At 55.9% G+C, this 25,152-nt stretch overlaps 1 protein-coding gene across 1 annotated transcript; it reads right to left on the bottom strand.

The window, feature by feature from the left end:
• Positions 1-3,180: 3,180 nt before the first annotated feature.
• On the bottom strand, positions 3,181-25,152 carry PDIA4 (protein disulfide isomerase family A member 4). The gene is made up of 10 exons (XM_035021330.1): positions 24,824-25,152; positions 18,451-18,631; positions 17,110-17,315; positions 14,572-14,710; positions 11,894-12,099; positions 11,612-11,770; positions 9,424-9,575; positions 6,113-6,269; positions 5,432-5,665; positions 3,181-4,441 (listed from the first exon to the last, which is right to left on the bottom strand). Exons 1-10 carry the CDS (start codon positions 24,909-24,911, stop codon positions 4,026-4,028), a joined length of 1,938 nt encoding a protein of 645 aa, XP_034877221.1. The 5' UTR covers positions 24,912-25,152; the 3' UTR covers positions 3,181-4,025.

A 25,152-nucleotide genomic window follows, 5' to 3' on the forward strand; every position in this document is an offset into this window, starting at 1 on the left:
AAATAAATAAATAAATAAATAAATAAATAAATAAATAAATAAATAAATGGCAAGTCCTGAAATTCAGCATTTCAGAGCTCCGCCAAGCTTCACGTTCGTGTCTGATGTTCTGTTCACCAACTGCCTCTTTGATGCACCAGGAATCCCATCATGAAGCTGGCGCACACGGGGTTAGAGACAATCACTTGTAAGAGCAGTGTGCCTTTGTTAACGACAACTCCAAGCCCGGGACTCAGCAGCAACCCCCTACCTGCGATCACCGCGTGCCTGAGACGAGCTGAGCCCATGCACACGATATCGCCCCGGGCCCTTAACGCTCCCCTGCAAAGGCGGGGTCTTCATCCCCCAGATGGGAACATCAGCCCCGAGAGGAGTTAGGTAACTTGCCCAGAGTCACACGGCTGAAGAGTAGGGTCAGCTTGGATTAGGGCTTTAGTAACAGCACCCGCCAGGTCCTGGATACCCAGCAAGCACCCAGTGCGTGGCGCCTCTGCTCATTCTTCAGGATTCGGTACGGCTACCCACGCTCAGATCTCTCCAGGGCTCCATGTACCTCCCAGATACACCACCGGGACAGTGAACGTCAAACATTCCTCAAACTTTGTACACGCGACACGAACAACGGCTTCCTTTATCTGATCCCTTGTCACTGTTTCTGCTGCGTCAAAGCCGCGGGGAAAAGCCAACAGGTGCTGTGCACACAAGACAGACCGGAGCGCAGACCCTGCGCGCCGAGGAGCCTCACGGACCAACGGTGAAGGGCCGTTTCTGAGGCAGTCGGGCACCTCTGATCACAGACTGGGTCCTATGTGAAATCCTTTATTTTGGCAGCTGTGCTAAGGAAGGCACTTACTTACTGTGTGGTTCTGTAGGAAAAGCACTCTCAAGTGGGCAGGGTGAAAGGTCATTCGAGGAAAGAAGGGGGATCCATAGGTAAAGAAGATGCAGCAAACTTTTGGTACTTGTTCTAAGTGGGTGGGGTGCAAAGGGCGTTGAGGATACAATTCTCGTTTCTGTGCTTGAGACGTTTCCTAATTAAGTAATAAAACCTCAGCTCAGAGACCTGCAGGACATACCAGCTTCTGGGGTCCCCTCACCTACCCTCAACTTCCCATCAGCCTGGAGCTCCCGCTCCTTAGCCTGCTGGAGCCGGTTCCCCTCATGCAGCCCATCTCCCTGCAGCCCCCCTAGCTCCCTTGCTACCAGACCGGGTTTTCTACCAGGGGGAGGCCACCGCCCAGTGCCTAGGGGTGCCTAGGCCCAAGGCCCGCTCTGCACGCGCCCAGGGCTAGCCCACCCCTCCTGCCCTTTCTTCGGCTGAGAAATGAGCACAGCAGTACCCGCCTCACAGATCACTGCGGCACGCCACCGGGCCACACTTCTCTACACGGGGTCTGGCTTTTGCTGAGTGTCCGGTAAGGATCAATTGTCACTCTCATTACTAAAATTTCAATCTGATTGTTGTACCTTATTCTCGCTTCAAGTCATCAGTGGTTCCCCACCAGAATGCTCAGGTAAGGTCAAACTCCTGACTTCCTGCGAGAGGCCCCCCCTCCAGCCCCCCCAACCTCAGCACCCCCCCCACAGCGTCTGCCCTGCCGCTTGATGCCTGTCCCCTCACAAGCGCGATGGGAAGTTCATCTCCTCCTCCTCTCAGCTCCCCGTCTGGGGCACTGTGGCCCTCCAGGCCCCCACACCCCCAAACCCACTCCTCACCACGGCCCCGGTCACACGGACGATAATCTGCTTCCTCGCCTGGCTCCTTCACCCTCTACGAGCTCCCTAACCGACCTGGCGGTGGGGGGGTGGTCAGTTCTCTCCCAGGGGAACTACTTTCTGCAGTCAAAGTGGGGCCAGATCCGTCAGTCAAGATACACCTTGGCAATTTGGTTTCCAGATTTCAGAACTGAACACATCTTGACTTCTGCCTCAGGGCCTCTACCTGGTGTTCCTCTAACTTTAACGTGCATGCAGATCTCCTGGGATTCTGAGGGACGCCTGGCTGGCTCGGTCAGTAGAGCATGCGACCTTCGATCTCAGGGCTGTAAGTTCAAGTCCTACGCTGGGTGTAGAGATTACTTAAAAATAAAATCTAAAAATAAAAAAAAAATGTAGATTCCGGTTTATTAGGTCTGGGGGCCAACCTGAGATTCTGCATTTCTGACAAACATCCAGGGAGTGCCATGCTGCAGGGCCCAGGACCACACTGAGAAGCAACACTCACTCCTACCCTTTGCCAGGCTCAAGCTCAAGGTCTCAGCTCAAACATCACTTGTGAGAAAGAAGGGCTTTTCTGGACACCTCAGTTCAAAGGAGGCCACGTGCTACTCCAAGAGCCCAGGGCTCTTCCTCGGGGCCTTGTGTAGACTGTATGACATCTCCCCAACTCGACCGGAAGCCCCAGGAAAGGCACCACTTTGCTCTCCTGGTGGTGCCGGATGGAGGCCTTCACGCCCCAGACCCACCTTCACTCCCGAGTCTCCTGGCATCGGGTCCCTGAGGGGAGGCCCGCGTGTGCTCCCACCGGAGGACATAGTGGGGGGTGCAGGCCTCCTGTCACACTGGCCACCACTCTGAGAACTCACCAAACCACCGTCCTCCCACAACTCCCAGTCCACCTGGGCCTGACTCATCTGGAAAGCAGATCCTCTGGAAAGGCTCGCCTAGCTGCCGCCCCCAAGACCTGCTTCCTGCCCCCAGCCAGCCCCTGCGATAATCGCACGTTACTGCTGAAGGAACTGCCACCAGCTCCAGAATGTTCACCCTCCTCACTTGTGTTTCAGTCAAGCTGGGAGCAGGTGAGCGCCAGGAGAGGGGATGTGGAGACGGCACGAGCTGGTGAACGGAACCACTGGAACGAAGCTCCCGTCACCCACGAGTCCCCCGGACCTCAGTGTCGGGGCCCCACCCCCTCCTCCCAGGCCCCCGGAGTGCTCGGGGCATCTCGAGAGCCTCCAGCCCTGCCGCAGCCCGCCGGACTGTGCCACCGCTCACCTCCACACACCAGGAGCAGAGACCTCCGATGCCCTCCACCTTGGTCAGGAGGACAGCCCATCCCCTGGATGGTCAGGTGTCGGAGGCAACGTGCACCCACAGGACCGCCAGCCCTCCCCGCCAAGCCCAGGTCCTCAACTCAGCCAAGGCTCCAGGATGGAGATGTTCTCTAACACAGTTATGGAGCTTAATTTTCAGTAATTGTTTTATTCCATCACGACAGCCTACCCTATCTCTTCCATCACCCTAAAGCATCCACCTGTGCCCTAGGTCACCTCTCCTCAGGCACTACTGATTCCGAAGAGGTGGGGCTGCCTATCCCAGGTGAGGGGCCTCTCTTGGCCCAAGGCTGAGCCTTGGAACCTGGCTCGGGGTTTGGGGGACCTGGGAGCCGCTCCTCGCCCCGCGGTCCTTGGCTTGAAAGGAGAAGGCACAGGGACGCCCAGTCCTGCGCAGAGACGCTGCCTCTCTCAGGACTGGGTGGCGGCCCAGAGTTCGGGCTGAAATGTCATCCTTGGCAGAGTGCTCGGTGACAGTTCCTTGTGCCGTACAGGAAGAAATGCAAACTAAAGCACATGGACAGTCAAATCTTCTCCAGCGAGTAAGTCCTCCGACAATGGTAAAATAAAAGGCCAAAAAAAAAAAATCAATGTGATTTGGCAAATGTTTTCTTAAATTTTAAAATTAAAAGAAAAAAACATTCACACAGAAGAAATTCAACTTATCTGTTTTGAAGAAATACATTATTAAAGAAAATGGAAAGTTAAAAAAAAATCACACCCCAAATAATGGTAAAAATAGATGTATCCTCTGTAAAAATCTGGACTAATCTACGGAGTCATTCTTACCTATTCAGTATTCAGAACATGAGGTGAAACCCCAGAGTATAAAAAAAAAAATTAAAAAACCAAAGAGATCCTGCCCTTGCGCTGACCCGCCAGGTGCACGGCTCGCTGCGGGCTCTGGACACCGGCTGCTGGGGGCTCCGGCGTCTGGTCCCTCCCGCCCACCACAGACCTCACGCGAGGCCTTCAAAGGTCTTCCCTGGTCCTGCTCAGTTTTGTGGCATGTTCTTCTACAAACTTGCTCAGATGTTCCAGATCTCTGTTTCCGTCCTCAAATTTAATTGGGTTCTTTTTGTCCCCACTGGGGGCGAAGTAGATGGTAGGGAACCCCTCAACTTTGTAGCGGTCGTTGGTGATGTCATTGGCAGTGGCGTCCATCTTGGCGATGACCAGGTTCTTGTGGTTCTTGTACTTCTTGCCGAGGGCGGTATACTCGGGCTCCAGCTGCTTGCAGTGCCCGCACCAGGGTGCATAGAATTCGATGAGGACGTCCTTCTTGGAGTCCATCACAATGGAGTCAAAAGTCTTCCCCACCACGACCTTGACAGGCCCCTTGTTGTTCTTGGGCACCGGCTGGGATTTGACAACCGGCTTCAGTTTTCCTGCCGAGGAAAGCAAGCAGGGGAGCGGTGTGAGTGCTGAGAAGGCCCTGGGCTCTGGGGGGCTCGGACAGGACCAGGCAGCGAGGCCAGGCCTGACATGCAGGGGGACGGGCAAGTCACACGTGCCAGGGCCAGGTGGGGCCTTGCCTCCCCACTGACCCCGATTCCTCTAGTCTCCTCACCCCTTCTACCTCCCTAGTCCCTGCAGAGGCCAGAGAGGATGCTGATGGTCCCACCCCAGGCCTGATGGGCCTCCGGGTCCCATCCAGTGAGGCTGTCCCAGGAGAGGTGCCACCCAGTGCAAAGGGGCTGCTGGGAGAGCTGGTGGCCAGGGCCGGGAAGCCTCGGTGGGCAGAAGCACCGAGAAGACGGCAGGTGGCGGGACAAGCTCTGCCCACGACTCGGCCTGTGCCACGAAACTGGGCCACTGTGCTCAACCAGATCAATAAAGATACTCTAATGCCTCAAAACAAGTTTTCCATGTATACAAAACTTATTTCTAGGTCCAAAAGCCTGTTTCAAGTATTTTTAAAATAAGGCTTCTTGGGGCTCCTGGGTGGCTCACTCGATTAAGTGCCTGCCTTCAGCTCAGGTCAATGGTCTCAGGGTCCTGGGATCGAGCCCCACGTCGGGCCCCCCGCTCAACGGGGAGTCTGCTTCTCCCTCTCCCTCTGCCCCCCCCCCCCAACCCCCAGCTCATCTGCTGGCTCTCTCTCAAATAAATAAAATATTTAAAAATAAATAAAATAAGCCTTCTTGAAATTTCCAAGATACCTGCCTTTTTTTTTTTTAAATTACAAAAAGAAAAGGCAAGCAAAAGAACGGAGACCTTCCATGTCTGACCCCCATCCCTCAGCCATAGGAGAGGAAACACAGGGCCAGGCTCAGCAGAATAAGCGAGTGGGGGAGACGGGGTTGGAGCACCGGGTGCCCCCCTGCCTGCCCAGGGGAAGAATGACCAGGCGCCGAGGGGGTGCGACCAAGCCTCACCTTTTTTGAAAGCTCTGACAAACTCCCGGAGGGTGTCAGAGTCAAAGTCGTCAGGCTCCATGGCGAACTTCCGCCCGCCCTCATCCAGGATGGCGGCATTGATGTCCTCGCCGCTCTCACTGAGCCCCAGGTCCTTCACCTCCGTGGCGAAGTCGTCCTCGTCAGCCACGGCGAAGGTGTACTCGGGGAAGTCCTTGGCCACCTCCAGGACTTTGCTCCGCCAAAACTGGGTGGCTGAAATGGGAGCGAGCACTGTGAGCTGAGCCGCAGAGATCAAGAAGAGTCTGTGGCTCGGATTCTCTGACCAAGCTCGCGCCTAACTTGGGAGAGAAGCCGTTCTGAAAAGCCACCTTTGTGAGCAGGTGGGCCCGGCTCAAAAGCCCAGTGACAGAAGCCCCTGCCCGCCTGAGGGTCCGGGGCTGGCCTGGTCCCAGCTCTGCAGCCTCTGAAAGCCTCCAGGCTTTGGCGGCCCCCTCTCTGAGAGGGCTCTGGACTCTGCACCAAGCTCCCCTGGTGCTGGAAGAGGAAGGACGAAGGGTAGCGACGGAGCACCACGGAAGGCAAGCTACCTCGAAGCCGTAAACACACAGCCCACCCTGGCCACCGGCCTGCAAGGGGCTGGGGCAGGACTCCTCCTAAACGCCAGAGCCCCAGCCGCAGCCGGGCCCGGGGGGCGCTCACCAGCTCGGTAGTCGAAGCCGAAGTCCACGCCGTAGTAGACGACCACCAGAGGGCGCCGCGCGTACCGCCGGGCCTCGTTGGAGGTCTTGCGGTGCCCCACCAGCGGCAGCGTGTGCTTCTGCACGTGGTCCTTGATGGCCGACCCCTCCGTGGAGCTCTGCAAAAAAGCGGGCACGGGTCGGGGGCAGTGGGACAGAAGCGGGGCTCACGTCACCCCCACCTTCTGCTGCCACTGTTGGGAGGAAGCCGGCTGCTCTGGAGGGCCGGGCATGGGGGAGACGGCGGCGGAAGGTGCGCCGCTCTGGGAGCGCACCCGGCGATTCCCTGCGGGCCTTCGGGGCTCCCTTCCTCCAGTGACCCCTAAGTGAGCTTCCCGGGCCACTGCGGACACCATGTGCCCTTTCCTCTGGGTCTGGGCTCGCTGTCGGTGTCGGGGGAAGGCAGGCTTCCTGAGAGCAGCCGTCCCCACGGCTGAACTGAGCCCAGCGATCCCGCTCCCCCCTTCTGATCCTCACAATAGCCCCCGGGGGGCACTTTACCAATGACCACGACCACAACACAGCATGCGAGGTGAAGGGACGGAGGCCCAGGTGCGCACGCTGGCGAGCAGCCATGCTGGGCCCTGAGCTCTACCCCGCGTCACACCAAAGCCCGGCACGGTGTCAGGGGAGACCATGGAGCCAGACAGGGCTGCAGGGCCCGGAAGCTGCCCCACCGGAGGCCACCCCTGCTGAGACGAGGCCGGGAGGCCCGGCACGCGAGGGCTCAGCGGTCTAGCACCAGGCAGCCGTCCTTAGACACGCTCAACAACACTAGCTCTTAAGGTCGGTTCCAGATGAGATGACAGCATCCATGACCAGCTGGGTGCAGTGGCCTGGGGACACAGAGCTGGGGTGACTGCCACAAAGGCCGTGCAGGGCCCCCTGGCTCACGTTAAGACAGATGCTGAACCAGATCCTCCAGACACCAGCCTCACAAGCCCCCAAGGGTGGGCACTGCCATCTCATGTTACAGAGGAAGAAACTGAGGGACAGCCAGGCTGCACTGCTCGCCCAGGCTGCAGAGCTGGAAGTGGTTGGTGAACACCGCACTCTTCACTCTGGGCTCGAGTCCCGTCGGGATGGGACAGGATGGCAGGACTTGCCAGGTGGGAGGGGGAAGGTGCTCCAGGGGAGAAAACAGCAGGAACCACGCCGGGGACAAAGCCAGAGGATGTGGCCCGGAAGTACAGGGAGGGTGGGGGGAAAGTGCTGGAAAAGCGGGCGAAGGGGACGGCAGGGCTGTGGGTGTCTTTAGTCAGGACAGCCTCCGGACTGAACGTCACTCAGAAGGTGAAGTTGAGCCCAGGGCAAACCTGCTCTGCAGCCGAGCATTTACCAGCCCCAGGCCCGAACCTGAACTCCAGGGCGGAGCTGGCCTCACATCCTGCTAAGAGCTGCCTCCTTCTCAAGCTGGCTTCCTCTTACCAGCCCTGCCTTTGTCTTCCCTCTGTTCTGAATTCCAAATCCACTGTTTATTTTTTTAATACTTTATTTTTCAGTAATCTCTATACCCAATGTGGGGCTCGAACTCAGGACCCTGAGATCAAGAGTCGTACACACCTCCAACTGAGCCAGCCAGGCGCCCCTCCATATCCACTTTTTAAAAAACCGCATTTTAGGGCGCCTGGGTGGCTCAGTTGGTTAAGCGACTGCCTTCGGCTCGGGTCATGATCCTGGAGTCCCGGGATCGAGTCCCACATCGGGCTCCCTGCTCAGCAGGGGGTCTGCTTCCCCCTCTGCCCTCTTCCCTCTCATGCTGTCTCTCATTCTCTCTCTCTCTCAAATAAATAAATAAAATCTTTAAAAAAAAAAAAACCCGCATTTTACTGTGTTGTAGGAATGTTCACAAAGCAGTCTTAACATAACTTTCGCAAAAGGGTGGTACATAAGTAATACCAATCCATTTAAAATAAAGAGTAAAACGCAGTGATGTGTATAACAGACTAGACTGAGTAGCCCTTAACCTTTCTGGGGTCAAGGACCCCTTCAAGAATCTATTGAAAGCTAGAGACCCCTTTCCTGGGAACATGCACACCGCCCAGAATGGTGCCTGACTCCTGGGGTCTGCAGCGCCCATCTCTAGACCCGGGGTCAGTACCTATGGATGAAAGAAGAGGAGCTGGATGGGACAGGAGATGGGGCGGCCACCATTCATCCAGGGTAGAGGGGCCCTGAGCCTGAGCGGGGGCAAAGGAACAGATGAACATGCATGTGAGACTCTGAGAAGGGGCAATGGGGCTCAGGACCCAGGGAGTCAGAAAGATTCCGCGCAGCCTCTCCAAGGCCCCTTGTGCTCCCAGTTCACAAAAATGGATCAGAAGGGGCACAGCTGCTCCCTGTGGTGCAGGCGGAGCTCACCCCACCTTGCCCATCACCTCCTCCAGGTCCCATGAGAGCCCTCTGCCCAAACAGCGTGGGTCATGGCCCAGCCCTTCCCTTCAGTCTGCTCCTAACTGGCCATGAGAGCCGGGGAGCCGGCTCACTGCTCTGCATCCCAGTCTATCAAAGAAAAGGCCTGGCTGTGAGATCGAAGGTTTCTTCCAAATCTGAAGATCTGCTCACTGCAGCACTGGGTCCCCGTGAAGCACTCCGGGCGTGGGGCTGCATCCAGGCTTGGCCTGGGCCAGAGAGCTCCCCCTCAAGGTGAGTACGTCACACTCGGCAGACGCGGGCTGGGTAGGCCTGGGGGGGGAGGGCGTGGGAACGGAAGGCCAAACCCATGCACCACTCTCCACAGCTCCACCAGGGAAGAGAGGCCTGTCCTCAGTCTGTGGCTCAGCACCTGAGCCGCCCGTCAACTAAGGAGGCCGAGCTCAGACCCAGGAGCATGTCCTGCCAGGGACAACGGCAGACACACAGGCCGGAGCCCCAGTGGCTGAGCGCCCCGGGGAGGCTGGCCGCTGGCCCACAGCGGGGGCGGAGAGTGGGGGCAACTGGCAGGTACGTGAGGCCCCCAGGCCTCCCAAAAAATCACTGCTCACCCTGCTGGCCGCGCCTCCCGGGAAACCACCTTTACCTCGGGGGCCAGGGCGCCCGGGAAGGGCAGGCCAGACCCTACCAGTCTGAAGCCCAGAGCAAAATCTCCGGGCTTCAGATCCCCAGCCAGGGCTCAACCTGCAGCCTCAGGCCCATCAGAAGCCTGGGTGCCTGACAGAGTGAACGCTCCCAGACACCTGAAACTAATACTACACTGTATGTTAACTAACTGCAACTTAAATACAAACAAACAAAGCAGCCTGGGGCTGTCGTGGCCCGAGGGCCCTCACTCACCTGGATGTCCATCACGTGGCTCCGGGGCTCATACTTGGATTGGAACTTCTCAGGCTGCATTACGACCAACTTCCCCGAGGAGACTTTCAAGAACTTTGCTACTTCGGTGCTGAAAGTGTGGTGGAATTTATAATCTTCTCTCAGGTTGTTCGCTGAGAAATTAACAGAACGATAAACACCCAATTTATTAAACTGCATCGCTGACCTAGGCTGAACTCACGGCCCCAGCCGATGACCTGCAAAGACCAGAATGAGCACCGCGAAATCTGCGTGGACGACACCCGGGGCTGGTGTAGGCGTAGCACCTTACAGCCTCTTAGAAGTTGTTTTTTTTTTTAAAAAAAAAAAAACAAAATAAGAAGCAAACCGGGTGTTCACAAAACAACTCAGAGCTCATCTGTCAGGAGCTACGGTCTCCAGTGCTGAGAAGCACGTGAAAGCCACAGACGGTCCGTGAGAACAGGTGGGCACCACGCTCCCCCGTAGCCACACGGTGGGTTTTCACACCAGCCTGTCCTCCTTGGATTGGTGGCTGGCCTATTTGGGGGCCGCAGTTCTTTGGCTCTGTACGCTTTTCTTTAAATCTTGTGAAACTGTCAAGATGAAACCCCACTGTCTGAGGACACCCGAGCACAGAGGTTGGCAAACTTTCTGGAAAGGGCCAGACAAGATCTCCGGCTTTGCGGGCCATGCTATCCCCACCACTCAACTTCGCACCGTGGGGTAAAAGCGGCAGGACAGCGTGTAAACCAGGGAATGTGCTGCGCTCCTGCCAGACGAACAGAACCAGGCCAGTGGCGGCCCCGGCCCGACGCCCCCCGGGCGAGCGCCCCGCAGTCTCTGCTCTGGCCTGAGCGGAGTCTGACGCAAACACCGGGGAAGATGTCAAAGGTGCTCCCCCACCCTGGAGGGCGGGCCTCCCGACTGGGTTATAGGAAACACCCCATGTCTTGGGGGAGGCGGGAGACGGGCTTTCAGAATCAGCCAGACGTAGATTCAGATCACAATTCCGACACCTGCTAATGGTGCGGCTTTAGGCTCGTGAGTGATTCAGTCCCCGGGCCACAGTCCCTCCTCCGCACAAACACGGCAGTCTACCTCGCAGCCCCGGGGGAGGCTGGGGTCTCCCTCGGCAAGATTCCTCCTGGCTCGTTCCAAGGGGACAACGAGGCTACCTAACCAATAAAGACTGACGAAGCGCCTCTGCTCCGGCACCGGACATGGAAAAAGAATTCCCCTCTAGCCCAGTCTTACCACGTGAACGCACACTCCACATGGACACAGCCGTCACTGGGCGGCCCCGAAACCAGCACTGGGCGGCCGTCAGTGCAGTTACAAGACTGGAACTACTCGTCTAAAGCAGAAAACCGAGCCATCTGTGGTATGGCAGTCGGGGGGTGGGGGTGGAGGGCACTCAGAAGGAACCTGACCAGGACGGAGAGGATCCTCCGTGTTCCTGAAAGAAAACATCTCTCTTTCGTAAGCTAGGGTCAGCCGGGACAGCAAGTACAACTGCCACTAGGCAGGAGCCAGCAACGGGTTTCAGGACGGGGCGAGGGCCACCCGCCCCCATGGGACACGCCCTGTGACAGCCATTGACCATAACCCCCCTCGCGGGACCAGGACGTCGTGGATGCCAGCCTTACTGGGCGCTGCATCTCCATTATCCCAACGCAACAACCTCTTGAAGTAGAAAAGGTCTCCAAAGTGGACTATTTAATAAAATATATTTTCAAAAAGAAAGGAGCAAGTCACCACCTGTGCCCACACGCTAATAACTGGCAGAGGCAGGACTCAAACCTGAGTCTGATTCAGAAACCCTCCTTTTCTGGTCAAGACCCTGCCCCTTGCAGAGGGGCTGGGAAGGGGCTCCTGGAAAGACAGGGAGGGAGACGATGAACTTGGATGACTCTGACGTGCCCCTGCCCTCCCCTCAGAGGCCAGGAGGCCGCCGGCGCACCGGTCTACTCAGGACGAGATCCTATCCCCCTCGCGTAATCAAGGCAACGGGGAACTAACCTCTACTCTAGCCCCAACCCTGGAAAGGACAGCCTGCTCCCACAGCTGCTTCACCAAGCTCTGCTCTAAGCCGACGCCCCAGGAGCGGTCCACAGAAGCAGCAGACTCCCCAGCAACCTCCCTCAGCCTGGGCAGGTATGTTTCGTCCAGCCCAGAGGCCACTGCTCACCAGCATCCTGGTACCGCTGGTAGGCCGGCTCACTCTCCGCTTTAAAGACCCCGATGATGATGACATCATCCCCGTCCTTCAGGAACTCCTGGACCTGCTTCAGGGCCACGATCTCCTTGGAGGGTGGCCCGGACTGCTCGATCATGTAGTCGACGATACCTGGGAGCAAAGCACGTGCCTGAGGAGGGGCTCGGGGCTCCCGGGCACTCTGCTCTCCCTGCCCCCCACCTCCCCCGGGGGAGCCCCCCCTCCCCACTGAGGTAGGACTAGGAGGCAGCCTACCGTATTTTTCCCGTGGGCCATTGTAATCAAAAGGCTTTCCCTTGCGGAAGATTTTCAGGGTGGGATAGCCAGACACATCGAACCTCTTGGCCAGGTCTGTCTCAGCAGTGGCGTCGACCTTGGCCAGAGGGATTGGGGGGGAGCGCTTGCTCAGCTCCTTGGCGGCCTTCTCGTACTCGGGGGCCAGCTTCTTGCAGTGTCCACACCTACAGAAAGCAGTCAGTCCATGAGGAGTCGGTCTCAGCACGGACACAGCCTCCCATCTGAGGGAGGCACCGAAACCCGACCTGTGTCCCCGAGCGCCTCGGTTCGATCCAGCAGACCTCCGAAGGCCTCCGCGGTGAGGGCGAGCAGCCAGTCCCTCCATCACTGGCACCACCAGGGCTCACACAGCAAGAGGACGCGCACGCACATACACACGACACACGTGAGTGACACAAGCAGGAGCGGGACTGGGACACGGGGCTGACGTGTGAAAGGCTACGAAAGACAACGTCCCAAGAAGGGAGAGTCGGGACAGATGAGGACACCAAGTCAGGGTGGCTTCATACACGATGTGACAGTTGATCCGGGACAGGGAAGAGGACCCGAGCCCGTCAAGGGTGGGCGAGGGGAGGGACGACGTAACAGAAGCACAAGGCCAGAACAATGAGAACGCCGACCGACCAGGGCAGGAGAAGGTGGGCCTGAGCCAAGGGAACTGGGACGGGAGACAACTTAAAACAGCCTGCGCGTACGCCAAGAACCGACGGACCCCCCGGGGCAAGGGCCTCGGGAACCAGCGGCTCTGCAGACCGAGCTGAACGCAGCACGGTCTCGTCACGGTCCTCAGGGCACCTCACGGCTGCGCCCCACAGAACGTAAACCGTCCGCAGGGAGAGGGTCTCTGTAGCGGCAGAAACAAGGCGCATTCGCTCTCTAAGCATTTCCTGAGCGTGCGACGTGAACGAGTAGCTTGCTGAACTCAGCTCCGGGCAACTACAACGTAGGATCCATAACCTATCGTGAGACCTCCCCGTGCAGCTGTCTGTCCTCCAACACCTTCGCCACCTCACAGGGCCCCCTGCGCTCCTCGTGCGCCAGGTGTTGCCCCCGCCCCCGCCCCCTCTGTGCACACGCACCCTGCGATGACCGGGGACACTGCCTTGTGCTGCGAAGGCCAGAGCCTTGGGTCACTGTTGTTCGCCCCATGGTCACATTCCTGACTCCGGTCTACACCGCACACCCTGACAAACAGCAAGCTTGTTCGAGAATCAGAAGCACCGGCTGACCCGGGATGAAGTCACCAAGGCAGACGGTACCTGGGCAGGCCGCAAGCCCTCCCAGAGCCCTGGCCACTACACGCACACCTCGCTTGAAGACGGCCCGCTCTGCTGTCTCCTCTGGCTGCCCACGCCTCCCTCCTCTCCTCACGAAGCACGAGAACCGCAGTACCTCGGCTCCCCAGTCCGCACCTCGATCAGCCACTCTCCCCCGCTCCCCTCCCCGTCTTTCTTCCTGGCACTTTCTTTCCCACCTGCGGGCCCCCTGCCCCACCTGATTCCTGCCCCTGCATGTTTCCACCCCCACCATCTCTGCGCGCCTCTCCTCGATGAGCTGTCATCCCCTACTATCTGCAGCCAGAGCTGGCTGCTTCCTGCACGTGGTGGGGACACGTAGGCCACGGCCCTGCTAAGCTCTAAGGGACTGGCCCAATTCCTCCGCAGAGCTGGGGCTTCCTGTTTTCTGACAGGGAGCAGGCTTCAATCCCAACCACATCCTAGGGCTGCTGCCCCCAAACAAGAGCTCCTCAGCATCCGCCGGCTGGGCTCTGCTGTTTCTCTCCTACAAGAGCCGAAGCCCTGAGGTCGGGGGTTGGGGAGGGGGCCCGGGAGCATCGAGAGGCCCGGCTGTAATGGAGCATTTGGGGGTGAGAGAGGCAGAAGGCGATAGGGTGAGTGGAGGAGACAGAAGGCAGGACAGCTGTGGGAATCCGGAGGCCCCAACATGAGAAGGGGACACGTCTGGAGCGTGAAGGGAGGCTGAGGGTCATCTTCCCAGATTCGCTCCAGCACATCTGTGCCGTGAGCAGAGATAAAGCCACTGTTCAGACACCTCAGGAGGCAGCAGGCTACAGCAGGCCGCCCGCGGCCACCAGCTGCCACCGCCGCGGTCACCAGTTGCCACCGCTCTGCCCACTGTGGTGGCAGCTCTGCTCTCCTCCTCATCACAGCAGATGAGCTCCCGAAAACCGCATTTCCATTCGTCCTACACACGTGTCCCTCACGCTGCCCACAGGGCCACGGCTGTCCGAGGGCCTTCACGCGTGTTTTCTCAGGGCAGGGCAGGGGTGTGATGACAAACGTGGGACTCAGCAGGCACAGGCCCGGTGCACGGCCGTGTCCTCCAGCCACAGGGGAACCCAGATCACCTGGTGCCCCACACACGGGCTTCACTCTCCTCTGCACTACAGGCCTATTATGTCTACCTTGTCCTGCCCCTTGGGAAAGTACTACCCCTCTCTGGAACACTCGGCAGCCACATCAGCCTTTGTGCATGGTGGGGACTGGGCACCCCCTGTTCTCAGCTCTGCCTCACGCACAGGGGCCTCTGACACCCCCAACCCAGTGGCTAGTGTGCACCGAATGCAGGACGGGGCTCGTCAGTATCTGAGCAACACGGGACGGACACCACCTTACCATGGGGCATAGAACTCCACCAGAATGATGTCTGCATCATTCACCACTTCATCGAAGTTCTCTTTGGTCAGCACAAGTGTGACTTCGGGCGGAGGCGTCCAGTTGGGCTGGGAGATCTCTTTGACCTTGGCGACAATTTCTGAAAGAAACCAAACAAGCCTGAGCACGGGCAGACCCTCCCCGCAGAGGCAGGTGGGGAGGAGCGGCAGGGGTCAAGGAGAACAGGAAACGTTCGATTCCCTAAAATCCAGCTGCACCTCTAGCCAGTGCCACTCTGCAGTTTGAGGCCACGGCTCAGGGCCGAGGGGTCCACGCTTCCCTGTCCTCCTTCCACTGCCTGGCGACCTCTCTGACTGCCCAAGACCAAGCTGACGAGCGAGACCCTGCTCCTGCAGACTGTGGGCTAACTGTGAGCTCATCTCCCCACGGCTGACCACGCGCGCCCATGAGCAGTCTCGAGGGCGTCCCCTCCTCAGGTCCAAAGACCTGTGCATTCAGTCATGCAATCTCGCACCAGCACGTCATGCGACATGACGTGTGCACAAAAATCGAGAAAAATGAAGAGGAGCAGCACCGGCCCCACCGCTCAGGCTGCATCAGCATCACGGGGAAGGTGGTGGCCTCGTTCCCCAGAGACGGACTCAATGACGGGAGTGGGACACAGAACATACTCTCACAAGGCACCTTCCAAGTGGCTCTTAGGAGCAGTGGTGGCAAACTTTACGTTCTTCTTTTTTCTTCGTTTTTTGTTCTGCTGTGGAATCGCCAGGAAGCCAGAGCTGAGAAGCAGCCCTGCAAAGCAGGGGGCTTCAGACGGAAGTGTGCACGGCAGCCCCTCCCCAGCACCAGCGGGCTGACCGCCTGGCCCCCCGCCCACCCGCAAAGCCCCGAGGGCACACTCGGGGCCCCCCGGCCAAGGAGCCCCCTGTGGCAAACACGGCTTTCGAGATTCCAGGCCGGCCCCGCCTCTGGCGGTCAAACGCTGGGTGCGGACCTCTGAACACACAAGCCAGTTCACTTTCCAACAGTAAGGATACGGCTTTCCGCCTGCGCTTAGATTAAGTTCCTTTATGTGCTAATATGGTGAGGACATTATTCGTTAAGTAAAACACGAAGGTGCAAATGGCGATTAAGAAATGCTAACAATCAGACACCTGGGTGGCTCAGTTGGTTAAGCGTCTGCCTTGGGCTCAGGTCATGATCCCAGGGCCCTGGGGTCGAGTCCCGCATCGGGCTCCTTGCTCAGCAGGGAGCCTGCTTCTCTCTCTGCCTGCCACTCACTCTGCTTGTGCTCTCTCTCTGACAAATAAATAAAATCTTAAAAAAAAAAGATACGCTGTCATGTGTCCACAGTATCTCTGAAGGGCACAGGAGAAACTTTTTACATGAACCGCCTTCCTGGAAGGGAGCTGGACAGCCAGGGTCAGGGTGGAAAGACTCTTCCTTATCTACCTCTTTGAATTCTGAACCCCGTAAACATATGATCTAGTCAGCAGACAGACAAACGACGTGAAAGGAAGTCTTAACAGCTGTGATGTTTCCTTGTGCACCTGCAGTGGGTAGGATCCTTAGGGGGTCACAGCAGAGGCCCTCTGCCAGCTCGAAGGGGACTCTGAGTTCAGATCCAAGTGACTCCCCATGAGGAACCCAAGGCCTGGCCAGGGGAAGACGTGTATCCAGGACACAGGGGGACACAGACACTGCCATGTCCACTATGCCACACTAGGAATGGAAATTATAACATGTTGTTTTTTTTCTAGTGATTAAGAGATATGGCTCAGTCGTTAAGTGTCTGCCTTTGGCTCAGGTCATGATCCCAGGGTGCTGGGATCGAGCCCCGCATCAGGCTCCCTGCTTGGCGGGAAGCCTGCTTCTCCCTCTCCTACTCCCCCTGCTTGTGCTCCTGCTCTCGCTGTCTCTGTCAAATAAATAAAATCTTTATAAAAAAAAGAGAGAGACATGATGAAGATACCACAATTTTGTTTGTTCATTCATTTAAAAAAAAATTCACTTTGTGCCTAATGTAAACCAGGCAGGGATCCATCAGGCCTGGTTTAGGAGAACCACCTGGCTCCCACATCGGTGGTTCTCAACACGGGGCTCTGGACCCACAGCTTCAGGTAAGCCCTGGGAGCCTGTACGAGATGCAAATCATCGAGGCTGACCTGAAACTTAGGGACTTGGAAGTCTGGGAATGGGTTTCAGGAGCCACAAGTGACTCTGACGAAAGCCAACACCGAGAAGCACTGCTCTAGAGCACCGCCAAGAACCGCGGCCTCGTGTATCATGTGACATATGGGCTCTAGATCTTGAGTTTCATGGTGTGAAATGAGAAGACACCCTCCTACCCTAGGACAAGTTTACTTTGATCTCCGTTAACTGGAACATTCCAGCAGGGAGCACTCCCAGAAGCTGGTGCTCCTGGGGCCACTCCTAGCCCACTCAACTTGTCTTCCTCTCTATTACCCAAACTCTCCCCTCTCAGCTTTCCAGTGGAGTCCCAGGCCAGCCTCCTCCAGGAGCACAGGTTCCACTCACCTTCCTGAGTCCTGGAGCCCTCGTAGTCCACAGCCTGCCCCTTCTTAAGGATCTTGATGGTGGGGTAGCCGCTCACATCAAACCTGCCGGCCAGCGCCGACTCTGAGGTCGCATCGATCTTGGCCACAGGAATGGGAGGGTCATTCTCCTTCAAGGCACTAGCGATTTTTTCATATTCTGGAGCAAACTGCTTGCAATGTCCACACCTGAGAAGGAGATTTGGGGAAGGAGAAGCAGGTTAATTGTACCCATCAATGCACACAGGAACGGGGGGCACCAGGACCAGGATAACTGCAGTTAAGAGGAGACACACAAGGTAACACCTTGAGGAAGCCAAGGCAGCTGGAGTCAGACAGATGGAGGCTGGAATTCCAGCTCTGGCCTGGGCTCACACTTCCAACACCTCCAAACCCCAGTGTTTTGGTCCGTAAGCTTCTCAAAGTTCGTCCAGGGACCCCACGCATGGGGTCTGTGAGGTAAACGCTCTTTACAAAAGACCTTTCTCATTTTCTTCACTCATTCCCTCAGAGCGTACAGTGGAGCTTTCCAGAGACCACATGACTGACAAGGTCAGCATACTGATGTTAACATGGAAGGGTTATTGTTAAACATGGATTAATATGGAAATTTGTTTTAATGTCTAATGTGGTAACTACTGACAGCCATGACCCACATCAAAAACTATCTGGACTCACAAGACGAAAGAGTTTGAGGCGTACTGACCTACAAAACACACTAACCTCACAGACCTGTTCAAAGGACTACTTAGGTATTTTATACAAAACGCCTCACACCTGAACATCAGGCACTGGACCAAAAACTAAGTATATCTTAACTATTCTGTCTCAAAAGTGAACCAAGGAGGGCAGGGGAAAGAGGACGGACAAGAAGGGATTATGAGATAAAGACCAGCAGCAGAGGTGAGGAGGAAGGGCACACGAGGGTGAAGGACAGGACAAGTGGGGCGCCCCTCCCCCCGGGGACAGTGTGCCTTCTCACACTGGAAACCGCCCGCAGGCCATGCCTGGCAGGAGCTGGGCGGCGGGGTGGCCTCGAGACAGGTCAGGGCAGAACCTGCAGCCAGGGACGGGTCTGTCACCAACACCAGTCTCCGTGTCGTCGCACACCCACGCCCCAGCTATAACCACCAGACAACACATTCCTATTTTAAACTGCTGGGGATCATGTTGTGTGAGGGCTTATCGGATGCTGAGTTCCTGGCGTTCCTGCACCCACACTGCCCCCCTCACCGGGTCTGGAGGACTGTGAGGTGTCAGGCATGTGAGCACAGAAGAACCCCCTCGTGCAGGCTGGTGGGATGAGGAGAACGAGGGTCCTTACCATGGAGCGTAGAACTCCAGCAGCACCGTGTCTTTGTCAGCCACAAAGTTATCAAAGTTCCCGTCATTCAAGACCAGGACACCATTTTCTTCCTTGACTTCCAAGTCGTCGTCGTCGTCCTCGTCGTCGTCGTCCTCCTCCTCCTCTTCATCCTCAATGGCATCTTCTTTATTAGAAGAATCTGAGCGGAAAATAATCCAGACTGGTTAGGAGATTGGTGACTCTCCTCCTTAAAAACTTTCCTAGAACCCCAAACCCTCCAAATGTGTCATGAGTCCTGAGTGGCCCCTCAGGGCCACCAAGAGCCGGGGTGGGGACATCAGGTCTCCCCTACCCCAGAAATTCTGATCCAAGGTTTCCATACTGGGTAGCCACTTAGGAGTTCACTTAAAGGGAGGTCCCAGTTACAAAGATATTTGCAAACCACAGGTCTAGAAGTTAAAGTCTCGACGCCCCAGCGGGACTTGAGGGCAGGGCGAGGCGCCTCTGCGGACGCAGCCCCGCAGCCTGGCCCCGCGTGCCTCCCGCCCAGGCTGGCAGAACCCTAACCGTCAGCCCCTCCTCCCCGCACTGGGGTCTGATCCGTTCCCCTGCACCACCCCGCGCAGGCTTTCCAGGCCTCGCCTCTAGAGCAAGGCTCCTTCATCCACATCCCGTGCCTTGCGCTCTGGGGCACCTCATTCTGCAGCTACCCCACATTTGTGCTCCAGGGCGAGGCTAACTTTCAGCGACACCTTCCTCTTCTCCACACACTATGCTTTCCACAGCTCGGGCGTCATTCAGCCTCCCGGGAACAAAGAGCTGCCCGGCCCCCAAAACAGCACCAATGGGAAACAAGGACTCACGCTCAACTTTTCATTCTGGAGGATGGACTACGAACTGATCCCATTTCCGAAAGGGGGTGGCATTTTACCTTGTGCGCACAAAAAATAGCCCCACAGGTCTCACAGTCCTTCAGAGAGACTGGAGTGTGAAGGGAAGAGGCTGGGGGATTTAACTGACTTAGGGAGTCACCCCAGAGGTATCCCCAGGGTAGGAGTTAAGAATTTTAATGACTTACAGGGTCATCATGCATCAAAAATACACAACAAATCACACCTTTGTAGGATGCCTTGCCTGGAAGCAAAGCCCTCTTCCCAGAGCACCAGAATCTGAGTTCATCGTACTACCCAGGTTTCAGGGAATCTTTCGCCCAACTACAGATACGAGGAACCGTGGGATGGTGGTTCTTGCTACCCAGCTTCTCCCGCTGCTGTCTCAGCAGCCAAGCGCAGCAGGCCCCAGAACTGCATGAACTCTGCAGCCAGATCCTGTCAAGGGGCCAATTATTCTTTCCCGAGATGCTTCCCAGGAGATAAAGCAACTCTGCTGGTTGTGCGTTGGGGGCGGAGGATGAAGTCAGCCTCAGGATCCGGGAACCTCCGGGACTTGCCCCACCTTCGCCCTGCCCCTAACGAATCCAGGGCTCCACAGCTGCTGGGACAAGCCAGGGAACTGGTCTGGGTGGCGTGGCAACTTTGTCCGTTTTTGTGAAAATCTACCAAGCTGCAAACTAATTACAAAAAGCAAACCAAAAATCCACCAGGAGCCACATTTTGCTCAACCACGTTCTTTAACACATCCCGCTGCTTCTCCCTGACTTCCATGTTTCTCTCCAGCTTGAGGTCCAAGTTCTCCTCCTCTGTGGGAGGAGTAAGAAAGGCCTCTAAAATCCCAAAAGAAAAGCCACCAATTTGAGAAGTACAAACCAAGCGGACTCGGTTTCCTGGGGCCACGGCTCTCCAACACCTGCTCCTCCCCCGGCCTCCCTCCTCCCCAGCAGGAACTCTAGGGGATGACAGGCCTGCAGAGGCCAGGCCCCCAGCACTGTCATCAGGCCTCCTGGATAAGGAGGTGGGCAGGACCTGGGGGAAGACAATGCGGGCTTAAGCCCCATCTCCACCTCTTAGGCTGGTGGCCTAAACCGAGTTCCCTTCCTCTGGTGACAGGCAGCCAACACTCCACACCCAGGTCTTTGTGAATCTGAGCACCTAGCGCTCTTGGGAACCTGAGTTTAACACTGGCTGGCTAGGGCTTCCAGGTGCTTCTGGAAATACTGCCTACAGCCACCCTGCAAGGCAAGAACCGAGTCCTGAGCTTTCCTGTTGGGGCCTCTGGTACCGCAGTCACACTGGCTTCCCAAAGGCTATTCTGACCACCCATCACCTGAAAGTCCTACCCAGAATGACCTGTGTGATGGCTGCAAACCTGAGGACTTGATGTGGGGACGTTCTGCAGGTCAGAGGCCGAGGGGGACCGCACGCGCGGCCTCCGACCTGGACGCTTCCCGCGGGCTGGACGGCCTGCTGAGGGCAGTTCGGCAGGGCTCGGGGGCCACGCAGATCCGCTCTCACTGCCGGACTGCTCTGGCCAATACGGGAACCAGATTAACTTGCAGGCGGATGGACAGACTGGAGCACGGATGGAAAGAACTATCTGGGGAACTTAATCCGCACTTTAAGCTACAAGACACAGCCGGGGGAGGCAGAGGGACTTGACAATCCGCTCAAAGCACAGGGATAAGGTGAATTTTACGAAAAAGCAAAGATGCCTTCTTTCCTATGCTCAGCCGGACGTGGTCTTGGAGCGCTAGTGACAGAGCTCTCATGATTCACTGGGTGTCCCTGAGCTACCACGGGACAGAGCTCCTAAGAGTGAACTCATTTCTTGATACTTGGGGAAAAACAGACACACACACTTTTTTTTTTTTTTAAAGGATAACAACAAACAAAATGACAGAACCTTCCCCACATCATTAAAGACTCTCGAATGCATTAAGGCACACCCCTACCTTTCCAGTCCTTCTTAGCCTGCAGATAACCCCAGGACCGGACTCTCCGCGATCTGAGAGGGTGCTGGCTCTCTATTCCTACCTACCAGAAACCCACACACCCCTGCAAGGAAAACATCCCACATTTTAATAGGAAAACCATTTTTTCACTAGACTTCACTTTTAAGGCTGGACATTCTAGGATAGAAAATATATCCACAGTCTTCTAGTATCTTCTGGATGGGTGCCATTCTCCTCAGTATGAGGCCGATGAAGCCTCCCAATCACTTCCACATTGCTTAGCCCACCTGGTAAGGCCATTCCGGAAGTGGAGGCCGCAGGCCTCTGCAATCCCTGTCCACTCTTAGCAGTACCTCTGATGACAACACTGGAGCCCTGCCCAGGCTGGACGCAGGCAGCTCCTGTCAAGATATCCTCGCTCTACTCCCTCAGCTGCTCACTCTTCAGTCCCCACCGGCTTAGTGCCTAGAACAGTTGGATAAACTCTACCATTAAGTCAATACTGAAGTTTATATTAAACATGGAGAAAGAGAAATTTGTTACCAGACAGACCATTATAGCTGGTATTTGTTAGGTGCCAGGCACTGTGCTGAGCTCTTAAATACATTCTCTCACCCCTTGAGGGAAACATTACATGCACTTTACAGATGAAGAAACTAAGGCACAGAGAGGGTGAATCACGTGCCCAAGGATCACGAAGCTACTTAGTGGAGGGTCCTGGCCTCTGTCTATCGTCACCTCAGATTGTTTCCCAATATGCCCAAAGCTTTAGGTGGAATTATTTGACAAATTCTCAGGAAATAAAAAGGGAGGGGTTGAACAGTTCTTTAGCACTACACACAAGTGAAGTTCCACTTAACTTTTAAATCTAAACCAATCCCAGATAAAAACAGGCAACGACCAGCATCAAAGTATTTTCCTTCACTATTTCAGCTGGGAAGATGTGAAAAGTACAGGTAATGTCTCATCTGAGACACAGAAAGCCCCAGCACCTAAGGCTTGCACAACCAGAGCTAAGCTCTATTTAGTGACCATATTCGGGGGGGGGGGGGAACTGTTGTCTTTTGGGGCCCTGACACCGCTGTGCTGTTTGAATCTGAAACCTAAGAAACACAAAACAAAAACAAAACCTAAAGACTTAGAACATTTGTGGTGGGAGAGAAATGTGCCCCCAAAATAAATGTGCAGGACAAGTTACCTGTGAAAGTGAAGGACCAGGGATGCTTCAGGGATGGGAAAGGGTCAAGGTAGGGACTAGAACTCCCCACCACCACCCCCAACCCTGCCAGAGGACAGTGCCCTGGAAGACCTGCCATGACCATGACAACTCCAGAGACTCCTGAGCTCACCCCCGAGGCAACTGGTTCCCAGGGCCTTCACAGCATTAGCGACCTGTCACCCAAATGATAAACCTGCTGGTCCTGATAGCCCTTGGCATGCACCCAAGTTTGCCACGGTCTCAGGCCTCTTAAGAACCCCCTCAAAACAGAATCACTAGATCAAAATCAAGACAAAACTATTATGCTTCTTAGCTACGTTCCAAAAATAACCCTCCATCCCCACTGGTTCTCAAACTTTAAGATGCCCCCCAAAGTTTAACTTGCATGTGAATCAATGAGGAACACATGTTTAAAATGCAGATTCCAGGGCCCACCCCTGCAATCTGCTTTGGTATATTTTAGGATTCTGTATTTATTATTTTATTTTAAGATTTTATTTGACAGAGAACACGCACAAGTAGGCAGAGCCGCAGGCAGAGGAAGAGGGAGAAGCAGGCTCCCTGCTGAGCAGAGAGGACCCTGGGGTCATGACCTGAACCCAAGGCCAACGGTTAGCTTAACCGACTGAGCCACCCGGGCACCCCTGGGACTCTGTATTTAAAGCATCAGATGATTTGGATAAAGGTTCCAAAACTCACTTGAAGGCCCCGCTGCTTTCTTACTTCCTCTCAGCAGGTGTCTTTATCACCAAGTGCTGATTCTTACTTCCCTATTTGGATTTAAACTTGAATAGGTGACCCACACAGAAGTTACTCAATCTGTTTGAAAGGGTATAAAGTTCACACTTCCCCTACACACTAATATTAGAAAAAAGAGTTTATTTACATTGGAACAAACTGGCTGGGAAGAATCCATCATCAGGAGAAAGGCCTGAGAGGAAGAAAGTTGATGCCCGTTCTCTAGGAACAGCATTCTTTTCTTGACTAGTGCATTCTATTTATCGAAGGTCTCTTACGCCATTTGTTTTCAGCTAGCTGGTTTCCAAGAAAAATGTGGCAGCGATGACTAGTAGCTGTCTAACGTTCCTGCTAGAACAGAAGCTTTATGGGCCATGGAGGCCACGCTCATCCTATACTCCCAGAACCCTGCTCAGTAACTGGCACATAGTAGGTATTGAATAAATGATGGCAGAGGGAATGGAACCTTTGGTTTCTAACAAATGCAAACCAAGCCGCTGTCCCTTTCTCCCTCAAACCAACACCCATGAGTTATTTATTTCCAAATCTACAAACCACATTTTTTTTAAAAAGATGCTTGCTGCCCGCGGCTGCCCTGGAGAGCTCCTACCGGGTCTTCTCTCCTCTTCTCTAAGACCTGTTTTGAAAACAGTGCCCCCGACTCCCTTCCTCACGCTCCCTGGGCGTGCTCGCCTGGCAATTTTTTTTTTTATTCTTATGTTAATCCCCATACATTACATCATTAATTTTAGATGAAGTGTTCCATGATTCATTGTTTGTGCATAACACCCAGTGCTCCATGCAGAACGTGCCCTCCTCAATACCCACCACCAGGCTAACCCATCCTCCCACCCCCCTCCCCTCTAGAACCCTCAGTTTGTTTTTCAGAGTCCATCGTCTCTCATGGTTCGTCTACCCCTCCGATTTCCCCTACTTCATTCTTCCCCACCTGCTACCTTCTTCTTCTTTTTTTTTCTTAACATATATTGCATTAGTTTCAGAGGTACAGATCTGAGATTCAACAGTCTTGCACAATTCACAGCGCTTACCAGAGCACATACCCTCCCCAGTGTCTATCACCCAGTCACCCCATCCCTCCCACCCCACCCCCCACTCCAACAACCCTCAGTTTGTTTCCTACAATTAAGAATTCCTCATATCAGTGAGATCATAGGATACATGTCTTTCTCTGTTTGACTTATTTCACTCAACATAACACCCTCCAGTTTCGCCTGGCAATTTTAACCAGCTCCCAAGCTCCCCTTGCCAGAAGCGAGCAGTCAACCTGAACCCGAGTAAAATCTGAGCGTAAAAAGAGCGAAGGAGCCAGTTGCAAAAAAGGCACTTGGCCCCCTCTCCGCGTCCTAAGCCTCAGTGGCAGGGGGCTTGCCTCCACCGCCCTCCTCTCCCGGGGTCTCCTAAGCGATTCCGCTCACCGCTACTGCCCTTAAACTCCAGCAAGTTGGCGCCAGGCGCCGCTTTTGCAGGGGCTCCGCATGAAACCCACCGGTCCCGGGTCGCGGCCACCCCGGTCCCCACCACGGGCCCCTGCGGCCCATCAGGCCCGGCCCGCCCCGGCCGCTCACCTCCGTCCGGGCCCCCGGCGCTCGCGGCGGCCAGCAGCTGCGCCAGCGCCAGCAGCAGGACCAGCAGGCACGCTTTCCGGAGCCTCATCACGGCGGTGCGCAGCGCGGCCTCCCTGCGCGGACAACCCCTGGGCGCTCCGGGATCTCGAGCCCTGGCCTCTAGACCGAAACGGGAGGGAAGGCAAAAAACCCCCAGGAAGTCCTCGCCAGCGACGGGCTGGGGGCGGGGAAGCCACCGCGGGCCAATCCCAGCCGGACTGGGGGCGCGGGCCGCGTGCGCCTCGCTGCGCGTCGGAGCCTCACGGCACCGCCCTCCGCACCCGCGCTCC

This window comes from Mirounga leonina, unplaced genomic scaffold (genome assembly GCF_011800145.1).
Source record: "Mirounga leonina isolate KUSES-001 unplaced genomic scaffold, KU_Mleo_1.0 Mir_174, whole genome shotgun sequence".
Lineage (NCBI taxonomy): Eukaryota > Metazoa > Chordata > Mammalia > Carnivora > Phocidae > Mirounga > Mirounga leonina.

What these genes read in the sequence shown, in the direction of transcription:
- PDIA4 (XM_035021330.1), bottom strand. Translation starts at nt 24,911, where the DNA reads ATGAGGCTCCGGAAAGCGTGCCTGCTGGTCCTGCTGCTGGCGCTGGCG. An exon ending in CGCCGGGGGCCCGGACGGAG is followed by an intron (nt 18,632 to 24,823) that starts GTGAGCGGCCGG and finishes TTTTCCGCTCAG; the next exon opens with ATTCTTCTAATAAAGAAGAT. An exon ending in TGTCAGAGCTTTCAAAAAAG is followed by an intron (nt 4,442 to 5,431) that starts GTGAGGCTTGGT and finishes TTTCCTCGGCAG; the next exon opens with GAAAACTGAAGCCGGTTGTC.